General features: G+C 35.5%; 1 protein-coding gene across 6 annotated transcripts in view; it reads left to right on the top strand.

The window, feature by feature from the left end:
* The window catches only part of LOC111504298 (uncharacterized), a 94527-nt gene that overhangs the window by 50581 nt on the left and 23382 nt on the right, over positions 1–20564 (top strand). For 5 of the 6 annotated variants that reach the window (XM_074173112.1, XM_074173116.1, XM_074173113.1 and 2 more), the window contains exon 4: positions 8705–8836. In XM_074173112.1, coding sequence (XP_074029213.1) covers positions 8705–8836 — 132 coding nt within the window. Of the gene's footprint in view, positions 1–8704; positions 8837–9692; positions 9752–20564 lie in introns of those variants that run through there. The other variant, XM_074173115.1, reaches the window with a different exon arrangement.

Genomic DNA, 20564 nt, shown 5'->3' with positions numbered 1-20564 from the left:
GGCGATGGTCTACTATAAAATTGAATTTTCTTCCATAAAGATAGGGACGAAAATGTTTAACTGCCCATACCATAGCTAATAATTCTCTTTCTATGGTAGAGTATTTTGTCTCGGCTGGACATAATGTTCTAGATGCATAGGCTATAGGTAAATCTTTTCCTATGGGTCCTTGAGATAATACTGCTCCTATTGCAAAGGAAGATGCGTCTGTTGTTAAAATAAAGGGTTCGTCAAAATTAGGGTATATTAGAATTGGGGTTGACGTTAATGCTTTTTTCAATTCTTTAAATGCAATTTTACATTCATTGTCGAAATTAAATTTCACATCTTTTTGTAATAAATGTGTCATTGGTTTAGATATTTTGGAAAAATTTGGGATAAATTTTCGGTAATAACCTGCTAAACCTAAAAATTGTTTTATTTCTTTAACGTTTATAGGCTCTGGAAAGTCTATTACGCAATTCACCTTTTTTGGGTTTGGTTTTACTCCATTTTTGGTTATAAGGTGTCCTAAGTATGCAATTTCTTGTCTTAAAAATTCGCATTTGTCGGGTTGTATTTTTAAATTGGCTTTTCTTAAGCGTTTGAATACTAGTTTTAAATTTTGCAAGTGGTCGTCAATTGTTGGGGAATAAATTATTATGTCGTCCATGTAGACTAGACATCTTTCGTTTCTAAGTCCGGTTAATATATGGTCTAAAATTCGTTGAAGGGTGGAGGGTGAGTTTTTCATCCCGAATGGCATTCTCAGGAATTCGTAGAGGCCATTTTCTACGGAAAATGCAGTTTTTTCTATGTCTTTAGGATCCATTTCAATTTGGTGGAATCCTGATGCTAAGTCAAGTGTTGTAAAGTATTGACACTTTCCTAATTGATCTAAAAGGTCTGAGATATTAGGTAGAGGATATTTATCGTCTACTGTGATTTCATTTAATTTCCTGTAATCAATTACAACGCGCCATTTCTGTTTTCCAGATGCGTCAAGTTTTTTAGGTACTATCCAAACTGGGGCTGACCAAGGTGAGACTGATGGTCGTATTATGTTTTGTTCTAATAGTTTTGAAATTTGAGTTTTCACTTCATTTTTATGAATGTGTGGATACCTATAAGATTTTGTTGAGATGGGTTGGGCATTCTCTTTTAGTTTTACAGAATGTTTTATTTCACTCGTGAATGTTAAAGGATCTCCTTCTATATGGAATATGTCTGAGAATTCTAAACAAAGGTTCTCAATGAGTTCTTTTTCTTCTTCATTCAAATGTTCTAAGCGAAGCAAACTTTTTATTTCTGTTGAACGATTTGGAAAAATTTCACTAAAATCATTTTGAATTTCATTTTCATTAAATTTTTCGAATTGTAAGTCTGGGAAATCAATGGATTTTTCAATTGCGTTTCCATTTACAACTGTTACTAAAAATTCTCCTTTTTCATTTATTTTTACAAGTGCATTTGGAAGTCTGACTTTTTCTTTTTCAGCAGCTAACAGTATAGCTTCTGTATTTCTAAGTTTTGATTTTAATTTAAAAACTTTTTCTACTCTTGGTTCAATTTTTATATTATTGATGGGAATTTCGTCTTCTAAGTATTTGTAATAGTCGTATTTACTTTCGAAAAAATAATTATCAGGGTCATACTCAAAAATATCATTTATTTCAGCAGTTGATGTTTCAGGGTTAAGAGTGACTTTGTTTTGATTTTGTTTTTCTTTAGATTTTTGGTCATCTTGTTTCTCTTCAGATTTTTGGTCATCAATCATTTCTGTTGCTTTTATTAGCGGGATTGTGCCATAATTTAATTTTAATTGTTGATCTTTTATATCTACAACTCCTTCAAAATGTTCCAAAAAATCACATCCTAAAATTCCGTCAAAATCGATATCTAAATCGTGAATATAAACTTTGTGTTCAACTCTATTTTTTCCAAATGGTAATAATACGGATTCATTAATTGTTACTTTTCCTTCAGTTACTCCTGTTATTTGAATATTTTCTTTAAATCGTTTTGAATAATTTTCTACAGTTTTCTTTTTGAAAATTGATATTCCTGCTCCGGTATCAATTAGTATTTTAAAATTGCTTAAACTGTTTATGTAATAAAGATTGCTTAGGATCGGACTTATACGAATAATTGTTCTTTGTTCATTGTTCGAACGGGACTGATATTCGTTTTGATGACTGCCGCAAATTTCTCGGTTATCGGCTGTGCTACGCATGATGGGTCTATTAATAGCTTGTCTGTATACTGGGTTTGTCGTAATTGGGGCTTGATATTGTCTGAATGACTGTTGGTAGTTCGTATACATGGGTTCTCTATATGAAGGTTGTCTATAGGAGGGTTGTCTAAAGACAGGGTATTGTGAAAATCCTCATAGAATTGTTCTTCTTCACATTGATTTTGAAAATAATTGTTATCATCATGAAATGAATTATTTTCCGAACTGTATTCGTCTTGGTTGTCATTATAAAAGTATTCATTTTGGTCATACTCATTATCACAATTATAATCATTATAATCAAGATAATGGGTTCTCATGTTATTATTTGTTGGATTTTGGGGATTTTTCTGAATTACTGTAGGCCTATTTTGTGATTGACCGTAATTCTGTTGTCTGAATTGATTCGTTTGATTGAGTTGTGTACGTTGTTGTACTGGAAAGTTGTGTCTTGCAATATATGATTGTTGGTAGTTTTGTGGTCTTTGAAAACCTTGTTGAAAGCTTTGACTTTGATTTTGATTTCCAATGGGTCTTATTGGATTTTGGCTTTGCATATAATTTCTTTGGAAATTATTTTGGGTGTTTGCCATTTGTCTTGGTTTGTTCTGACTTTGATTTGGGGGTAAACGTGTATTCAATCTTTGATTTTCAAAGTATGAGAGCTGTATCTCTCGTTTTATTCTAATTGATGCTTCTAACATCGTTGTTGGGTTACTTGCTCGTATAATGTGACCTAGTTTGGGTTCTAGTCCTGTCAATAAAGTATTTAAGATCATTGACTCGATTAGTACTGATTGTGCTAATTTTTGTTCGTGAGTCAAGTTTGAAGCTTGTATGCAAGATAACATTTTTGCATTGTGACTTTGTAGTCGTGAGAAAAATGTCAGTGCATTTTCTCCATTTCCTTGTTTTATTCTCTGTAGATCTTGAATTAGTGACGTTAGATCTCGCGTATCACCAAAGTGAGAATTTAATAAACCTCTGATCTCTTGATAAGTTCCTGGGTTTCTGGAATTTATCAATTGAGCAGCTTTTCCTCTTAATTTATTTCTAATATGTATTGTAAGTAAAGTTTTTTGTTGGTCTACGGCCATGCGTTCGGCATGATCGCAAGCATTTATGAAATTTGCTAGCGAAATTGAATCACCATCGTATTCGGGAACAATTGAAAATATTTCAGAAAGTTTGTAGGGTTCAATTGGATCATTTTCAGCCATTTTTAAATTATTATTCAAAATTTGAACAAGGGTTAATCAAAATTTCAACTCAATTGTGATGATAATTCAAAGTGTACTCACGCTTTTCCTTATCCTAGTTTCTTATTCTATTCTTCTTTGTTTTTTCTTTTTCGTTGTGGCTTCTGGTTGCTTGGTGTGGCGGGATGAAATCCTACTTCATGAGCTCTGGCTACAGCAAGATGAGCAGCGTTCGACGACTTACGCGTGTTTCCTGGAGTGATTTCTTCACAACGGATGAGCAACGGCGACGACTTATGCGGGTTTCTTGATGCTGAAGAGACCGTCCTGTCCACTGGGTTTGGTGCTTGTTCTTCTTCTTGTCGAAAGTCTGGAGACTACCGCTGTTTGGATGTCAGCGTTTCTCAAGATCCTACCGACTGCGCCAATTTGTTATGTGGTTCACACTGAATTTATATTTTTAAAAACAAACTTTATTGAATATAATATTTACAATAAAGTATAAAATGTTACAAAATATGATTCAAGAAATCGACGAACTTGGATAGTCGCGAAGTGATTCAAGAATGAGGCGTCCTCTTGTTTTCCCATATTTATAGGATCAGGAACTGCTGATGTAGATATGCGTTTCCTCGAATGTTCTAGAAAAACCTTGGAAATGTGCTGAATATGCTGAGTCATTTCCTGGGTAACTGCGTAGTGGCTGATGCAATGTTTGTTTATTATGGTGCAATCCTTGGACAAAGGGTGCATTGATTTTTCTAATATAACATATATATATATCCCGCTATATATAGGTCCTCCACAGGAAAAGCAGCAATAAGTCTTCCACCAGAAGGAGTGCGTATATGATGATTTTAGCCGCGTATATGTGACATTTGCTTTCCATTTATGGTGGAAATGCCTTGAATTGAAACACAATTTTTAAAATTTTGTATGCATGTTGATATCTCTGGGTCTTCCTCCCAAACTACGGTTTTTGCCTCATCCGGGTGTATACTTGTTGACAAACTCATAGCTGTAAGTCCTCCGCATATACTCTTGCGATTCGAACTACAGTGGATAGCTCTTCCGACAGTGTTGTCTGAATATTGGTAATCAGTGGGAATCATTGAAGAGTAGTATAGTCAGAGTAAGACAGAGACAGAGACTGTTATATCTTATTTCATACCCAACTTGTTATCTCATCAATGTTTTAAAATGCCGAAATATTCACACAACTATACTTTCCCAGGATCACGTGTTTTTACCCTCTTCTAGGTAAAATCAGATCCCGAAGAATTCTTCGGAAGAATTCTTTGGGATCAGATTTCACCTAAAAACTGTGAGTGTAGAATTTTTTCCAGTATTAAGCTGATCAATTAGATTATAATTGAATTTATATCATAGAAAATCGTATAATATATAAATATGCATGTAAATGTTTGGCATTTCAATAAAAAAAATGCTTGAAATTTAAATACTTTATACTGACTACGTTATTCATTACAGTATTTTTAAATATAATAATCTTGTGATTTATATGTACATTTCTTGAATTCTAATCACTCATCCATTAGTTTGTAGATTCGAAAAACTTTTCCGATTCTAGTAGATCTTCAAGACCATCATCATCTTCGTCTTCAATATTTTTTCCAGTCTGCATTGGTTCTGCATCCACAATTTCATGTGAATCAATAACTTCTTCGTAGTTTTTTTTCTTGAACATTGGAGCATTTATTTTGGTTGGTTTCCGGGTTTTGCCGTGGTCTTCTTTGGTTACAATTTCTAAACCTAAACCTAAAGAAGACCACGGCAAAACCCGGAAACCAATCAGAACATTAACGCCAGCCGTTTAAGCCTACAATCCTTTATTGAAGCATTTTTTATAACAATGACAATTTGAGCATAAATTTGTGCATTTCAAACCATGTTTTTATTGGCCACATTTCTGACTGTTACATCCAGTTTCACAGGTGCAACAAATAGTTTTGAGCCATATTTTTTGTAGAATTGAGCATAACGCCACTTTAATGTTCCTTCCAGCCTCTATCTGTTGCTGTCAGTTCGTTACCCAGCCAAATTTAAAGCTGATGAAATGAAATGCCCTGTAACAATGTTGTTCTTCTGCACCTTCTTTGGATGGGAGATTTGCCAATATGAAAGATGTAATTTTTACCAATAGGTATTTTTGAAATCTTCATTGATTCAGTGTTATTATATTGTCATTATAAAATATATTGGCCATTTTTATCATTCAATAAGGAATTTATCATACTTTTTTTCCCTTTCCGGTAAATCCAGATATTGTATCGCAACCAGAAAAACAATGCAGAAATGCAACAATATTTTTGAAAGATTCATATTTGAAACAATTAGACGTGAAAAATAGATCTTCTACATTTCCAGAACATGGCTTGAAAAAATAAATATCATGATTATTTGAATAAAATTTCAATAAATAGCTCAGAATTCTCAGAATTTAACATAATGATGAAAAAACAATTTTCAGATGCGACTTTTTTCATTTTTTTTTTGCATTTTCTGAGACAATTTGCAATAGTAATGTATACTTTTTTCACACCATCAAAGAATAGAGATCTTAAGGAACAAGAAGCGGAAATCGCGATAAACCGTTTTTTACTTTTAATAACTCGCCCCCTTCCATTTTCCGAGCTTAAATCGCCCATAATTTTTTTTCATTTTATTTTTGTCATATTTGCTTCCTTTTCCAATGGGTTTCATCTACAAGTGAACTTAGTTGGCATTATCAGAGTAATGAAGCGATTAATATAACATGCTCCAGAAATATTTTCACATGACGATTGTGAGATTATGAATTGATATTGAATTCAATTGATGAAATGTTAGATCGCACATTATACTGTTGTAATCTAATCACTTCTTTTTCACAAACTAGTTGAACGATTTGAACCATTTCGCTCATTAAATTTTAATTTTTGGTATATTTCTTGAGATTAACTTTTTTTAATTAGAATAGGCCAAGCAAACCCACTTGTGAATTTACAGTAATAGTAGATTCAATTATCATTAACAAATTGAGGTGAAAAAAATGACATCCAGTTATTCGATCATAACTCAAAAACTATCAAAAATTGAGGAATTGAAAATAGATTTTAACAGAGGAGGAATTATTTACAGGAATTACAGAATACCGTGGAATAAATCTGTTCGACTTCTAGTGAGCTCATCAAAATTTATGAAAAAATAGTAAATACATATCTATAATAAAGTAATTATTCTCCAATATATTTCAATTTCTCGATTTGGAATTCCTTGCTCACCTACCATTAGTTTGATGACCATTGGGTAATTATTTCAAGAGGTCCTGAAATATATTATTTATAGTGGCCCCAAAATTTTCCTAACAAAGGTCAGTTACTCGAGTAAATAGTTCGAATAGCAATGCATTCCATTCGATTTCACGTTAGCAACTCCCTTGTCAAGGGCAAGTTATTTTATTATTGAAGTGAATGGGTTTTGAACGTTTTTGATATTTTTCCAAATTAAAAGATCATGTTTCAAAAACTATTTATTGAATGATGAGAAAACAACATAATTCTAAAAATTACAAAATAAAAAATTATTTTTTTATGTTGTTTTTTTATGTGTATGTTCACATTATATCAAAAAATAATTTCAACTGAATGACATCAGTAGGTACCTTTCTATTGAATGAAACTCAATAGTACGTATGATCTGAATAAATTACTTTCAAGAAAAGAATTTCACCTGAATACATTTTTTTCGAAAACAATCTCCTCTGGAATAGACATATTTTCATCATTTCAATAGGTAAATAGCGTATTTCTTTGAAACAATATTAGAAATGAGTACACAGAATATACTTTGTGCCTGCCTCTCTGGGGACCGAATTAGGTTCTTAGAGTTCGGCAGAGCCGTACTCTTACCATCTGACCTGAAAGACCACTCACTGGGTTTATTTGGCCGAGTGTGAATAGGTGTGAGCCACAATAAATTCCAATTTGAAAAATGGATTGTTCGACTCCGAACTTCAAAGTATTTGAAGATAGTTGGTGCCATTGATGTGCAATTATATATGTGGATGAATCATTATTTTAAAATGAAAATTCCTGATGACAATGTAATCATTATTGTATTACATTATCAGGTGAAGTAAACTATAATTTCATCAACTACCAGTCCATATCGTAAAGTTAACGTTATTCTCAAACGTTTTTTCTACATTCTTACTGATTTATCACGAAATGCCCTTAAAGCGATATTGCCAGTTCTACGGAAGAGCCATACACTGCTAATCCTAAATGACATATACTCTGGAAGACTGATCCACTGTCGTTTAGCAAGAGCATATACGCAAGACAGTATACGCACAACAGTGACACCAACCACAGAATCGGAGAAACCTCAAACTAAACTATACGAAAAATGCGAAAAACACGTCTTAGGTCATATATATATATATATATATATATATATATATATATATATATATATATATATATATATATATATTTATATAGATAAGTACTTTCTGATCATTCCCATATTGATCAGACAAAAGACAAAACGTGAAAAACCAGAAAAGTACTTGATAAAAATAACTGCGTAAACGCAGTTATAATATAAGTGGAACCACCTATTGGTGTGACACCAACACACCATCTTTGCCCATCTTTGACTTAGCTACACCGCGCTGATGAGGCCAATAGCCAGAAACACGTGTCTGCGGTTTGCCAATAATTTTTCTTGAGTGCTGTTCCGACGAATATTCCGTATACGAACGACAACTGTCAAAAGTTGAGAACTTGTGCGAGCTAAGGACTAACGAGGTCTTACCTTTTAACGTGTGATTCCTAACACGGTTGCAGAATCATTCCAGCTTCAACCAGATAAATTCTCTCGAGAAAAATATCTGGTCGAGGCGAGAATCGAACCCAGGACCTTCCGATCGTGAGTCGGGCGCACTACCACCGCGGCCAATTCCACAACAAACTACCACCGCGGCTAATTCATCATGAAAAATGAGAAATGAAACTTTCTATATTTTTTACCACTTTTATTTGTTACTTTCGTTACTGCAATTTCGTCCTATATGGATATTTTCAAACTAATATGATAAAACAGTTAGTTTAATCTTACTCTTGAAGATTACCACTTGGTGACTGAAACACGTGTTGAGGTGTTAAAAAAACGGTTTGGTGTTAGGATCAAACTCCGATAATATTCATTTATTACTGTCATAATTATTAGGTACTTCTCATTGACTTGATTGATGTTTTTGTTTTCATTTGTATTTTTATTTTTCCAGGAGAAGAGTCTCACATGGATATTTCCCACATGTTAGATACATCTTTAGGAGAACCTTCTCCTTCAAATCCTTTTCCTATCTGGCCATCAATGGATTTTCCACCGCCTATTCCACAAGATTCATCCTCACCGGGTAAGTAAGTCCAAATTCTTTTTTGCACTTGTAGGGAATCTGAATGAAGTACATTATTAGGAATGCGATGTAGCTTAAAGTTCATTAACCATAAACACATTTCGGGTAGTAATTTTTTTTGGTGCTGAGAAACAATTTCAAGAAAATTTTTCAATTCATATTCTATCCCTGTATTCAAATAAAGGCAATTTCAATTGCTTTAGAAATTTATTTTCAATTAATGTTAATATTTCAAGTAAGATCTAATGCACTAACAAACCAAAAAAGATCTAAGCTTTGTATTTGTGTAATTAGGTAATATAAGGTAATTTTATTTAAATATTTCCAACTCAATACAGCTAAAATACAATTTGAATGTTTATCAAAAAGTCAACTCGGGTTAACGAGATGAAGTTAAAATCAATGGGGCTGTTTCTAGATCCATCCAAGGCATTTAATAGCATCGACTATGCAATCTTTTTGAAAAATTGTCATCAGAGGTCCTGCTCATGACTGAATTATTATTTTATCTTTTGTACAATAAACAGAAAGTGCTCGTAGAGTAATGCAAAATGAACTATTAGTGTGAAGGTTTTCTGTCAATCCATAGTCAACAAGTCAGCATAATTGGTTCTTTATTATTTGTATTTCACAAAGTGCGAACATAAATATCCCCTTCTTTTAACTTTTAAACAGGACAAGCTACGAAGATCTGACAAAATATACTCCAAAAATCATCTTTGTTAGTAATTTTTGATAAGAAAGACAATAGTTGTTGCGTCACTCTTCACAACACTGTTTCATTTTTGAAAAATGAGATCATCCGTTCCTAAGTAACAATTTTATTAGTTTTTAACTGTTGTTACGTTTGAGCAAGGTGAGATACCTCCTCATTACTACAGGATGGAAGTGGCTAGATGATAATGATCCAAACCAGTAGAGGTACAAATGAGGTCCCTCAGATTTTTTTGAGGGGATTTGTTATACAACCAGTCTTTTCCAGAGCTCATGGTTATGATTAGAGCTACTATTAACGAAATTACTCCAGAAACATTCTATAGTATATAAGCAAATTGGATTCGTAAACAAACATTATTGGCAGGAATTACACTAGAGTGACTTTTGATTAAATTTTCTCCTGAAATCACTATTTTGTTTGCAGTTTGCAGATTTTCAAAATGAATATAAAATTATTAATTACTCAAGAGCAACTGATTCGATTTATAAAAATAAATCAGTGCTGGAAAAATAATTGAAAAATCAATCGAAAGAGATGTAACAAAACCCGCTTTCTGTTGAAAAAAAAAATGGAACCCCTTTCGGCGGCAATGCATTACTTGCCGCCGAAAGGGGGCATATTGAAGGTTATGACTCAAAGTCGCAGCAACAACTAACTGAATCAGTCGTTGCTGAGATATAATGATTTATTTGATTATAATCGCATTTATAAAACTCTGAGGAACTCGGAACAATTTGATTTCACGATATTATATGAACGTTGACGATCAGAAAATTGCTTGAAAAATACAAGTCCATCTTTTTATTGATGAAACATTTATTTTCGTGGCCGTTGGGTGTCGTTGGATGCGCTCTTTATTGGTTCGGGTATGGTGTATAATTTTCTGTTTCACAGTGGGCATGTGTAGATCACAGTGAAATAATTCGTTGGGTACAAATCAGGGAACAATGGTTATCATGCAGGGTGCTTTATTTTGAAACCCTTGTATGATTTCAATTTTTGAATGGGATGCAGTACCCCACAGTTGGATTCCATACGTCCAGACGTGCTTAAGTATTGCCTTGTACAGAAGTATTTTGTTTTCGAGAAACAGTTTTCGCGATTGAATACCAAGTTGCTTTCTCTTAGTAAAAATATTTTTTTGCCAGGTAAGTCGTTTGTCCAAGTATAATCCAAGGTATCTCACATGATCTGCCTGTGGGATTGCAATGTTGTTAAGTATGACTGAAGAACAAGAGTCTATTCTTGAAGTGAATGTTACATTGACTGATTTTTCTTCATTTGCTTTCATCCGCCACTTTTTGAGCCAGTAGGATATGTCGTTTAGCCCTTTCTGGAGTATTTGTGAGGCTATTTTTGGGTCGCTATGTGTAGCTAGTATAGCGGTATTGTCAGCAAAGGTTCCAGTAAATAAATATTCAGATGTCAGCGGATCCGCAGTGAAGAGTAAGTATGGTATGGGACCCAGTATGCTGCCCTACAGAATTCCTACTTTTATAGGGCTGAGATCAGATAGTGCTTCCCCTTGTTATACTATGAAATAGCGCTGCTGGAGAAGGGATTTCAATATTCTGCAAAGTTGATCAGGTAGCCAATTTTTCAGTTTGAATCACAATCCCTCATGCCACACGTGGTCAAACCCTTGAGATATGTCCAATTTTCCATTATTTGTTGATTTATTTGTAGGTTCTTGTTCCTTTCTAGTGTATCCAGGGTTTTTTCTAACTTTGGTAATTGGAGGGGGATATCAGACTCTCAACAGCTCCTTGTAGACTGTGCAGCCTTTGTAGTTAGCTGAATGATTTCCCTCGCAGAGGACACATTTAACATCTTTTGATCTGTCTTTCCGTGCACATTTGACGCATCTGGGCTTTCTATTGCAGAACTTTTATGTGGGGTTGTAATATTGGCAATTAGTGCATTAAGGGATTACTCGCCTTGGTCTGGGTGCTTCGAATGATATGCGACAGTAGTAAACATTCAACGCTATATATGTCTTTATTATTTTCACGAGGCTCTCGTTCAATTTTCTACATTGATAACGCCTGTTTTATTCTTGAGTTCTGAATATTCCAGACATTTGTTACTTTATGGTGAAGCTTCTCAATAACTATTTTTATCTCCTCTTTGTCTGTAGATGGATGTAGATTTTTTAGCACAACTCTAAAACTGCGGCCTGGTTTTGGCTGGTAACTATAAAATTCTGTATCTATAGCCTTTAGAACTGTATAGATGATGGATTGTATTTTAAATATGTCGCCTCGTAGTACTTTGATTTCATATATTCTTCTTTTGCTACGTCTTATAGTAATTTCAATAAAGCTTGTATATTCTCAACTCCATCAATAAATAGTGGAGGGGGTCTTGTGGGCTTCAGTGTGTATTTCAGGTTTGTCTGCTTGCTCTGAATTGAGCTCTGCTGGTGATGCAAGTCAGCAATTGAATTTTTGCCTGTTTTTGGTTACGCATTACTGTGTCTGGATTGGATCTTTGCCTTTTTTTATAATGCACTTCTGTGAATAGCTGTTCTTCACATTCTTTAGCAATTTTATCTGCCACGATTATTTGTTCGGCTAAAGGAACTTGATCTTGGGCGACCTATGAACATTCCTTTGTGGAAAAGTTGTTGGTCATAGTTTTTGGATTACTCGTCATCAGATTTTTGTTCGTTTTCAGAATTATTATTGCTCATTCTGTTTTTGTTCCCACGAGTAGGAACAATCGCTGGTCGCAACTAGGGTGACACCTATTCCAAGAAGAAGGCTATATAAAACGAAATTCGCTTGTTACGTCGAATTTGGTCGCTGGTGACTAGAACCGCCTTCCAGTCAAGGAGGATATTTTTAAAGAGGTTGCTTTCCTTCCAGCCCAAGTGGCAAAGCTCAGGCCCCCGTTCCAATCAGACATGACCATAGGGTTACGGTATGGGGCAGCTTCTTCAGGCTACACGCTGGTTTTTGTTTCGGGGTTGTCTCCTCTAGGGTTGTTATAGTGCCTATACTGCAGTCCAGGCATAGATGAGTTGTACGAGACCCTATAGACTGTAGCATTGCCCAGCAGGACGAGTCATAGATGTGAGCCTCAGCCCGCGGCGGCAGTCTGAAGGCAGCGTGAGCGTGTATGGTGAACTTCTTTCGGCTCTATCTCAGCACTTTGTTGATGAGTGCCTTACACCACTGAGGCTCCAACACCAACCTCCCCTCCCTAATTTCAAAAAATCAACTCTATACAAACATGTGTAGATCATGCAAAAAAATTACTTTGCCCCATAACACGAGGTAAATTTTTTAAATCGGAGTATCCTATTTTAGACCACGTTTGGTATTCGATTTGTACGGAAAATAAAACACAGGGCCAACAAAAAAGTTTTTCTCGTTTAATGGAGCCGGTTAACCAATCGCATTTATCGTACTAACTAATATTAAATCCACGATTTTGGTTGAGGCCTTCCCAGAGTTTTAATAATGTAAAATTTATTATCATAAGATAAAGACTTGAAATTATTTGTCAGCAACCAATCGACTATATCGTCAGATTTTTTAATTTCGTCCAACTTATCCATAATAAATGAAAAAAAAAATTACCGAAAAGTGAAAACCTGAAAACACCTTGAAATTGAAAGAAAACACTTCAGAAACACATTAAAAATATTACCAAAAAGCACTGCTATTAAATAATACTGCCTGTTTTATACACAAATAACAAATATTATCAAGAAACACTAAAACGATTTACCGGAATATTTTTTAGTCCCGGTCCGTCTCGGTATCCCGTCCGAATAATTAAATAAAAAACAAACGCATTCGTACACTAACGGAGACCAACTGAAGGCAAGCCTCCTCTGACGCTATAATTTCTTCAACTGAAATTACAAATCGGGACGTATGTCGCTGGTTGGATCGGTTTCGTGGAGCCTCTGTTTTTTAAAGCGGTCGAAGGCTTGGCTTGGCTTGCAACGTATGGCATTTATTATTTCGGGTTGATAGTTTATTCGTTCATGGGCGGTGCGTTTGTGTTTTGTTGATGCAGGATACAGTATGGTACGTACTACGTAGTGAGTGATAGTGTTTTTTCGGGCATATTATGTATTTATATTAAAAATCAATGGTAAAGTAATGATACCCAAGCATTTTTAGAAAAAAATAATCATAATTATTTGTCAATATCTTTTAATTTATTGCGATGAATAGCCTCAAATTTTATGGGGAGGCTAAGCCTCCCTTGCCTCCTCTGACTAGCCGCCGCTGTCAAAGACCATATTATACAAATTCCTGCATTTTATCAAACGAGAAAGTACTTTTTTCGTGGCGCTGGCGATTTTCCAAAGCATGGAGTTAGGGGAATCCCAGTACGAAGTGCTGTACTACACATTCTTCGTTTGATTGCGGTGACAATGGGTCTTCTTTGTCTTTGATTTTTTATAGTTTTTTTTATTGAACCTGACCTGCAATAAAGGCAAAGTAGATATCAACATGTATAGTTCTAGAAAATATCTGAGTAGGAGCAAAAGAGAAAAAAGGAGTCGGAAGAAAAGATTAAACAGCCTAAAGTTAGTAAGTACTATAAGAATGATGAGTTTATTGATGAAAAAACGAGTGAAGAGTGCTCTGAAACTGAAGAATTGGACTTAACTAAACGTATTAGAATGGCAGATGCAGCATCAGACGCCAGTGTACATCCAGAACAACCACAAGGTACTAGTAAAAATCAAAGTAAATCATGTTTATGTGGAAACAATATTGCATCTTCACCATATATTACTGATAAGGGTAATTTTAAAGAACTAAATGTTCAAGAGAAACGATTTGTGATCAATAACGGACGTTGTAAACGTAATGGCACACTCTCTGTGGTTGTACACTATGTTTTGTGCCTTAGACACTTAACATAGGGGGAGAATGAACCACCACGCCGACCTGATTTCATACGATGGCCCGTGTTAGGAATCACATATTAAAAGGTAAGACCTCGTTAGTCTTTAGCTCGCACAAGTTTCCCAACTTCTGAGAGTTGTCGTTCGTATGGGGGCGACAGCTGATTAACGGAAAACAGATTTTAAACGGTTTTTTTTCAACTTGCCGTACTTCATACCTTCAGATCGCTCGAATTACTCTCTCTACAGTGCGGGAGCTGTTATACCGGAGAAGATAGATGGGAAATTCGAAACGTCTTAAGTATGCCACTCCTGTTTGGAATCGAGCGGCTGTTCCCAAACAGGTGAGATTTTTTTGGGCAACTAGATGTTTTATTATAAACCAACTGAAACACGAATCAACGTACGTTTTAACATTTATTAAATAACTTAATACTAAGTTCAGAAACTACCTTTATCAAGAACAGCGGGTGTTGTTTCATAAATCTTCGACTTACATTGTCAAAAAGTTTTATCTACATAAAAAAATGACATGTACTTTAACATTAATACCGGTGATTTCTATCATGAACAACAAATACGCCAGTTTACGCCAGTTACTCAGGATCTGAACCAATGTATAATCATTGTTTCTGACACACCTTTACGAAGATCACTCGTACTCAATTAGGAGAAACAAATTTGATAGGTTTTACCGATCATTCATAAATACTTGATATGCCTGTAAAATTTTAAAATACTATATTAATTATCAGAGACCATAATACAATTAGGTTATTCACACCTAGATACATCAACATTTTACAAATATAAAAATTTCCAAAAAATGAAACATGACATCATAAACTCTACTCCATTACAGTCTACATGGATCATCATATAAAAACATAATCACCGTATTAACTTCCTGACAAACTGCACTTGCTTAAAAACAAATCAGGACATAAATTGCAATAACGCGTAACCCAATTAACATAGATATAAATAACTCTGTAAACCATTACCAAATTGATTGTAAATGCATAATACAGAATTAACATGGACATAATTATTCGTCAACTTCCTAAGACATAATCATATGCAATGTAATAAACGCAACCATAATATACGGGGCTATTCAAATTCGTTTCTGTACATGGGGATCTCGTAAACGATGAGAGATAGTGTCGGTTGAATTCAACTCAGTCAACCAATTTCCAGGGCCGTAATTTAAAAGGGAATAATTCACACAATTATAATCGAATATTACCGAAAAATCCCGAAATATAAAATTGAATCCAATTTCTCAGTATAAAGTGAACGTCTACTATCCAAAAACTACAACAAAAAATACAGGTCAGTATTTAAAAATTCAAAGATGAGGGTGGCCTAAGTCAGATGGCACCCTGTATAAAAGATTCATGGATATATTCTGAGAGCCCACATCAAGTGCCAAAAGCAAAATGTGGACAGATTTTCAATATGTCTGCGAATAAAGAAGATATAGGCAAAAAATAATTTGGGATTTTTTAGTTTTTCCTGTAAATCTCCAGAACCAAAAGAGCTATATTCGATTTCTTTACATCATTGAATAAGTCTCTGAAATACGCAACTTTGCCATAATTTAACCGAGACTGTATCTCTTATCGTTTACGAGATCCCCATGTACAGAAACGAATTTGAATAGCCCTGTATAACTGATAATCAATAAGGGCATAAATATTCAATGACTTCATAATTCCGATAAATGCTCGGTAACTTATCACCCATATAGTCAATTAGTCTTAAGGTATAATAAACAGTATTAACCTTTTATATTAGGTCACAATCGACAAACAAACGGACATTCTGTTATCTCGAACAGATTCTCAGGAGGAGTAGCGGTACCTTTTTGTTAAGTTTCTCGAATTCAGATTTAAACACATTACGCTTTATCTATCGGAGGTAGATTCTTTTATCCACTGCGCTTATAATCACGTATGGAAAGTTTCAAAATCATGATATGAGTTTTCATTTTCCTGGTTTGACAATAATCCATCATTTCTTTTAACTTTTTGTTTTCACGACTAAAACTTATTCGAATTACTTCCAGATTGAAAACTGATCGCTTTTCTTCAACTTTTACACATTTGTTTTCACGTGACTACTAATCAAGCACTTTAAATTTGACGGACACCCTAGATTAATTACATTTTTCTTTTATTAATTTCGCGTATTTATACTTTCTCTGACGAAGATAGTTTCCGCTCGAAGGTTAATCATGGTCTCATGATTTCAATGAGGATCTAATGTCGTATTTATAGCACGAATAATGACGTAATTATCCAAACACCTGTTTATCGCAGCTGTTGTTGACAAACACCATCGGCCGGCGACTTCTTTTGATCATCGCAGAATTCCGACCCCATTAATTATCGACGGAAAGTTAGCGGTGACAGTTTAATGATTATACCAATACCGACATCTCTTATCTTCACCGCCGGGTAGAATGCATATCGACTTTCGCCTAATTAAGCTAATTGAGCTCGACCGAAAGTTGGGTTCACTTTATGTTAATTAAATTGACTTGTCTCTGGCCCAGTCTAATTTTGGCTCGTCACATTCCTCCCTCGTTAACAAAAAGATGAGGACATATACTATGTCTTCATCGCGACTAGAGTCATGCTTTGTTTCTCGATTTGCCTTATTGCAAGTTCAAGTCTTTTTGTCTCAAACAAATTAATATTAAACTTCTATATTACTTTTGGCGTACTTATTCATTCCTAACCTACTTACTTAGCCTATTTCAACGCTTAAAGAATTAGGTACTGTTGATTTTATTAGTTTTTTTCTTATTTTTGGTAAAAATAATAATACCTGATATCGTTTCGTGCGCCAATTGCTACAAGGTTACTAGTCACATATATACTAATTCATCTTAACTAAACTTACATATGTCTGGATTTCTTTCTCCCTTCTCCTATTCGTCGCTGTCGCTATCTCGGGGATTTTTCTTTACAATCAATATCTTGTTCTTTGGCCCATTCATAACGCGGCGGTACGTCGTGCGCACCGGTTCGAGTAGGGGGAGTTCTCCTACGTCCGGTCCGAACAGATCATTTTCTATGGATGGTGGAGGTGCACCTGGACATCAGGAGCATCTTGGTGTACCTAATGGTGATACGACCGGGGAGGTAGTAGTAGGCGTGTCGTTTCTCGGCTCACTGTGTACAGAGGAGTCTCTACGTCCTTCAGGTGGGGTCCCGATTCTCAACATCGGCGGGGGTAGTTCGGCCCATGCTGGTGATTGGCCTAGAAAATTCCTAGCTGTCCCGCTGCATCCTGGTAGTGGTTGGATCTCTTGCATCCTGGTCTCTGTCCACTAGCGTTCTGGTCGGCTATATGGATGATACCTGGCGTCTCTTGGCGGAGGTATCACTTGGGGGGCCTCATCGGTTCTGGACACCATAGACAGTCGCAGCGGTCTATTTCCAATTCTAGCAATGTCCGTGTGTATGCGATGTGGCACACTATGATGTGGCACACTATGATGTGGCACACTATGATGTGGCACTTCTCCTTGCCATCAAATCCTGTCTATCCATTGTCACAGGAATTTGATCAATGTCCAGCACAAGAAATTTTAATACTACCCGGAGTATCTCTCGTTTACACTCCGGATTGGTCATGTATCTTAGCGCGTCCGTGTTCGACGGTTTTAATATTTCTCAGTGACTCGCACTTTTTTTTCCCGTGAACTCAGTTTTTCTTTTATATTTATTTACTGTTTGAATTATTCCCGTACGTCACACTTTCTATTTTAAAGGTCGCACGCACTTCTCCCGGCTTAGAGTACTTTAACACAGACTTCGTTAGTAACTTAGGCACTCGCGTCGTCGTCGCTGATACTGAGCTCAAACCTTGTCTCGGCTTATTAAATAGGGATGAAAAACCATTTATCTTGCGCGATAATTAGAACCTGGGTTACATCCTATTAGGGAATTTATTATATACATATCTCTAGTGGTATTTTTCTTATAACTATTACATAAATTTACATGACCTCGTATGGTTATCATCTCTCTCGGGGTCGCGTCCAACATTGTCGCCATTTTTATCTTCACGATGATGAAGCATTACGAAAACCGTCAATGTATCCCACATGGCAAATAATAGATACATTGGGCATCCTTTTAATCGATGCAACGCTATCATGTTCACAAAGGTTTCAATTAGAAACTTAATTAGCCTTGCACAAACGTACATTCCTAACAATCCGCTGGTCCATTCTCCGATAACTGCAAACCAACTATAAAGCTTTTTCACTGTTGATTTCGCTGTTTTTCCATTTCTACCTCGGAGAATATGTTCATCGAATTTATACCTTGGCTAGGCACAGGTCTTCCGGCTATCCTATTGATTAAAATATTATTTATGGCTTGCCTCTCTGCGGCGAAAATTAAATTGTCTTGAGCTTGTCTCATCTCTGTGTTCGGACAATGTTCCGTATTTTATGGAATTTCACTTCATCATGGTTAGTTAAACGTACTTCTTCCGGAATATCGGCTGCACTAGAGTATGGACTGAATGCTATCCATTTCTCATCTAAATGAAACACTGGGGGTATGGCAGGGGAACAATCTGTCTGCTGAGCAAACTACTTTAATATTCTAGATACAGGTGTCATAAACAGGCTTTGATTGTTGTTATACAATACAGGTAATTTCTGATAACATAGTTCATCGCGCCTAATTTCTACTATGACTGGTAAACACTTCAACAAGTAAATTATTTCTCCTGATTTTTTTTGCTATATATCCTGGCTGAGTTTTCAATATTATAGCGGTCTCGTCTTTTGATTGACGGGCTATTGCTAAACGATATACACGTTTAAGCAAACACCTTCTGTTCACTGCCTCTGCTAACATATAGTTAAAACTACTCTTGAAATACAGAATTTATATAAGTAATTAAATCGGAATTGGGGGTTCCATTCGCGATTTCCCAATCTACATGCGAATACGATATGTTTCCTCTTAATTCTTACTAATATAAGAGGGTACTCGGTGACCCAAGCATGAAAAATTACATATGTAATTTTTCATTTCAATTAACGGAAATATTTCCGTTAATTGTACTAATTGCAACACGAAAAGTCGAGTTCGCTCTCCAATAACCACGAATGTTTGCGTAACTTGCGAAGACATCTTTTCAGTAATCATAGTCGCTCTACCTTCGTACAGCTTACCGTATTTTCTACATTTAGGTTCCGGGTTTGGCGCCCATGCCAATTCTCCCGCGAAGGCGTCAAAGCAGTACCCTTCGTTGAATTCGCACTTAAGGTCGTTTATTAAACTGATCGAATTGTATTCATGACGAGCTAAAGCGGAAAAGTCTCTCAACGTTATTTTAATATTGGACGTTACAACTACGTTTTCATATTTCTTCTCGCGGAAGTAATAAGTGACTCCTGTACACGTTCCATCGTCGTCTAGCGTTCCTGCCAGAACCACAGACGTAGTTTGTGTCGCATTAGGTCGTACTGTTAAAGCAGATGAAGCAAAACCTCTGCATTCTTGCACATTATTTAGCTTTATACATTCTTCTCTTCCTATGGTATGCACATATGATACTAAACTGTCGAGTAGACAGATTGGGAGATTGACGAAGAAACACGACGTGAAACCAATATTCAGTTTCCATTGGCATTTGTAATCTAGGTGGATACCCAGTGAGACTCTTCGTAATGATTTTATAACCATCTCCCCAGATATCACAGTCGATCTTGTTGTCTACTGTTCTCCAACATTTACGTTTTGCTTCTCTAATTTTATTTTGAAGCACTTTCTCTAACTCCTTGTAGTGTTCCTATAAGCGTTGAATTTTCTCCGTCTGGTTTCGCCTAATGTACCTCGAGTATATTCTTCTCATATGTGTGCATTCCTTATGGACTTGAGCGATATAATTATTCCACCAGTATGCAGACTGCTTAGTTGGTACACTCCTTTTTCCAGGCATAGTTTTGTCACATATCTGACTCAGGTTGAATATGATAGCTTCTGGTGAGTGATCCGTTATTGTAATTTTACTCTCAATCATAAACTAACGAATTATTCCTTATCTAACTTCTTTACCTGCTACCTTTCCATTTGCTTTGGTTCTCGTCGTGGTAATAGCTC

The sequence above is a fragment of the Leptinotarsa decemlineata genome, unplaced genomic scaffold (genome assembly GCF_025532065.1).
Source record: "Leptinotarsa decemlineata unplaced genomic scaffold, Ldec_3_MD MMD2_tig00000199_RagTag_RagTag, whole genome shotgun sequence".
In the NCBI taxonomy this organism is placed as follows: Eukaryota; Metazoa; Arthropoda; class Insecta; order Coleoptera; family Chrysomelidae; genus Leptinotarsa; species Leptinotarsa decemlineata.
This window is presented reverse-complemented; position numbering and strand designations above follow the sequence as displayed.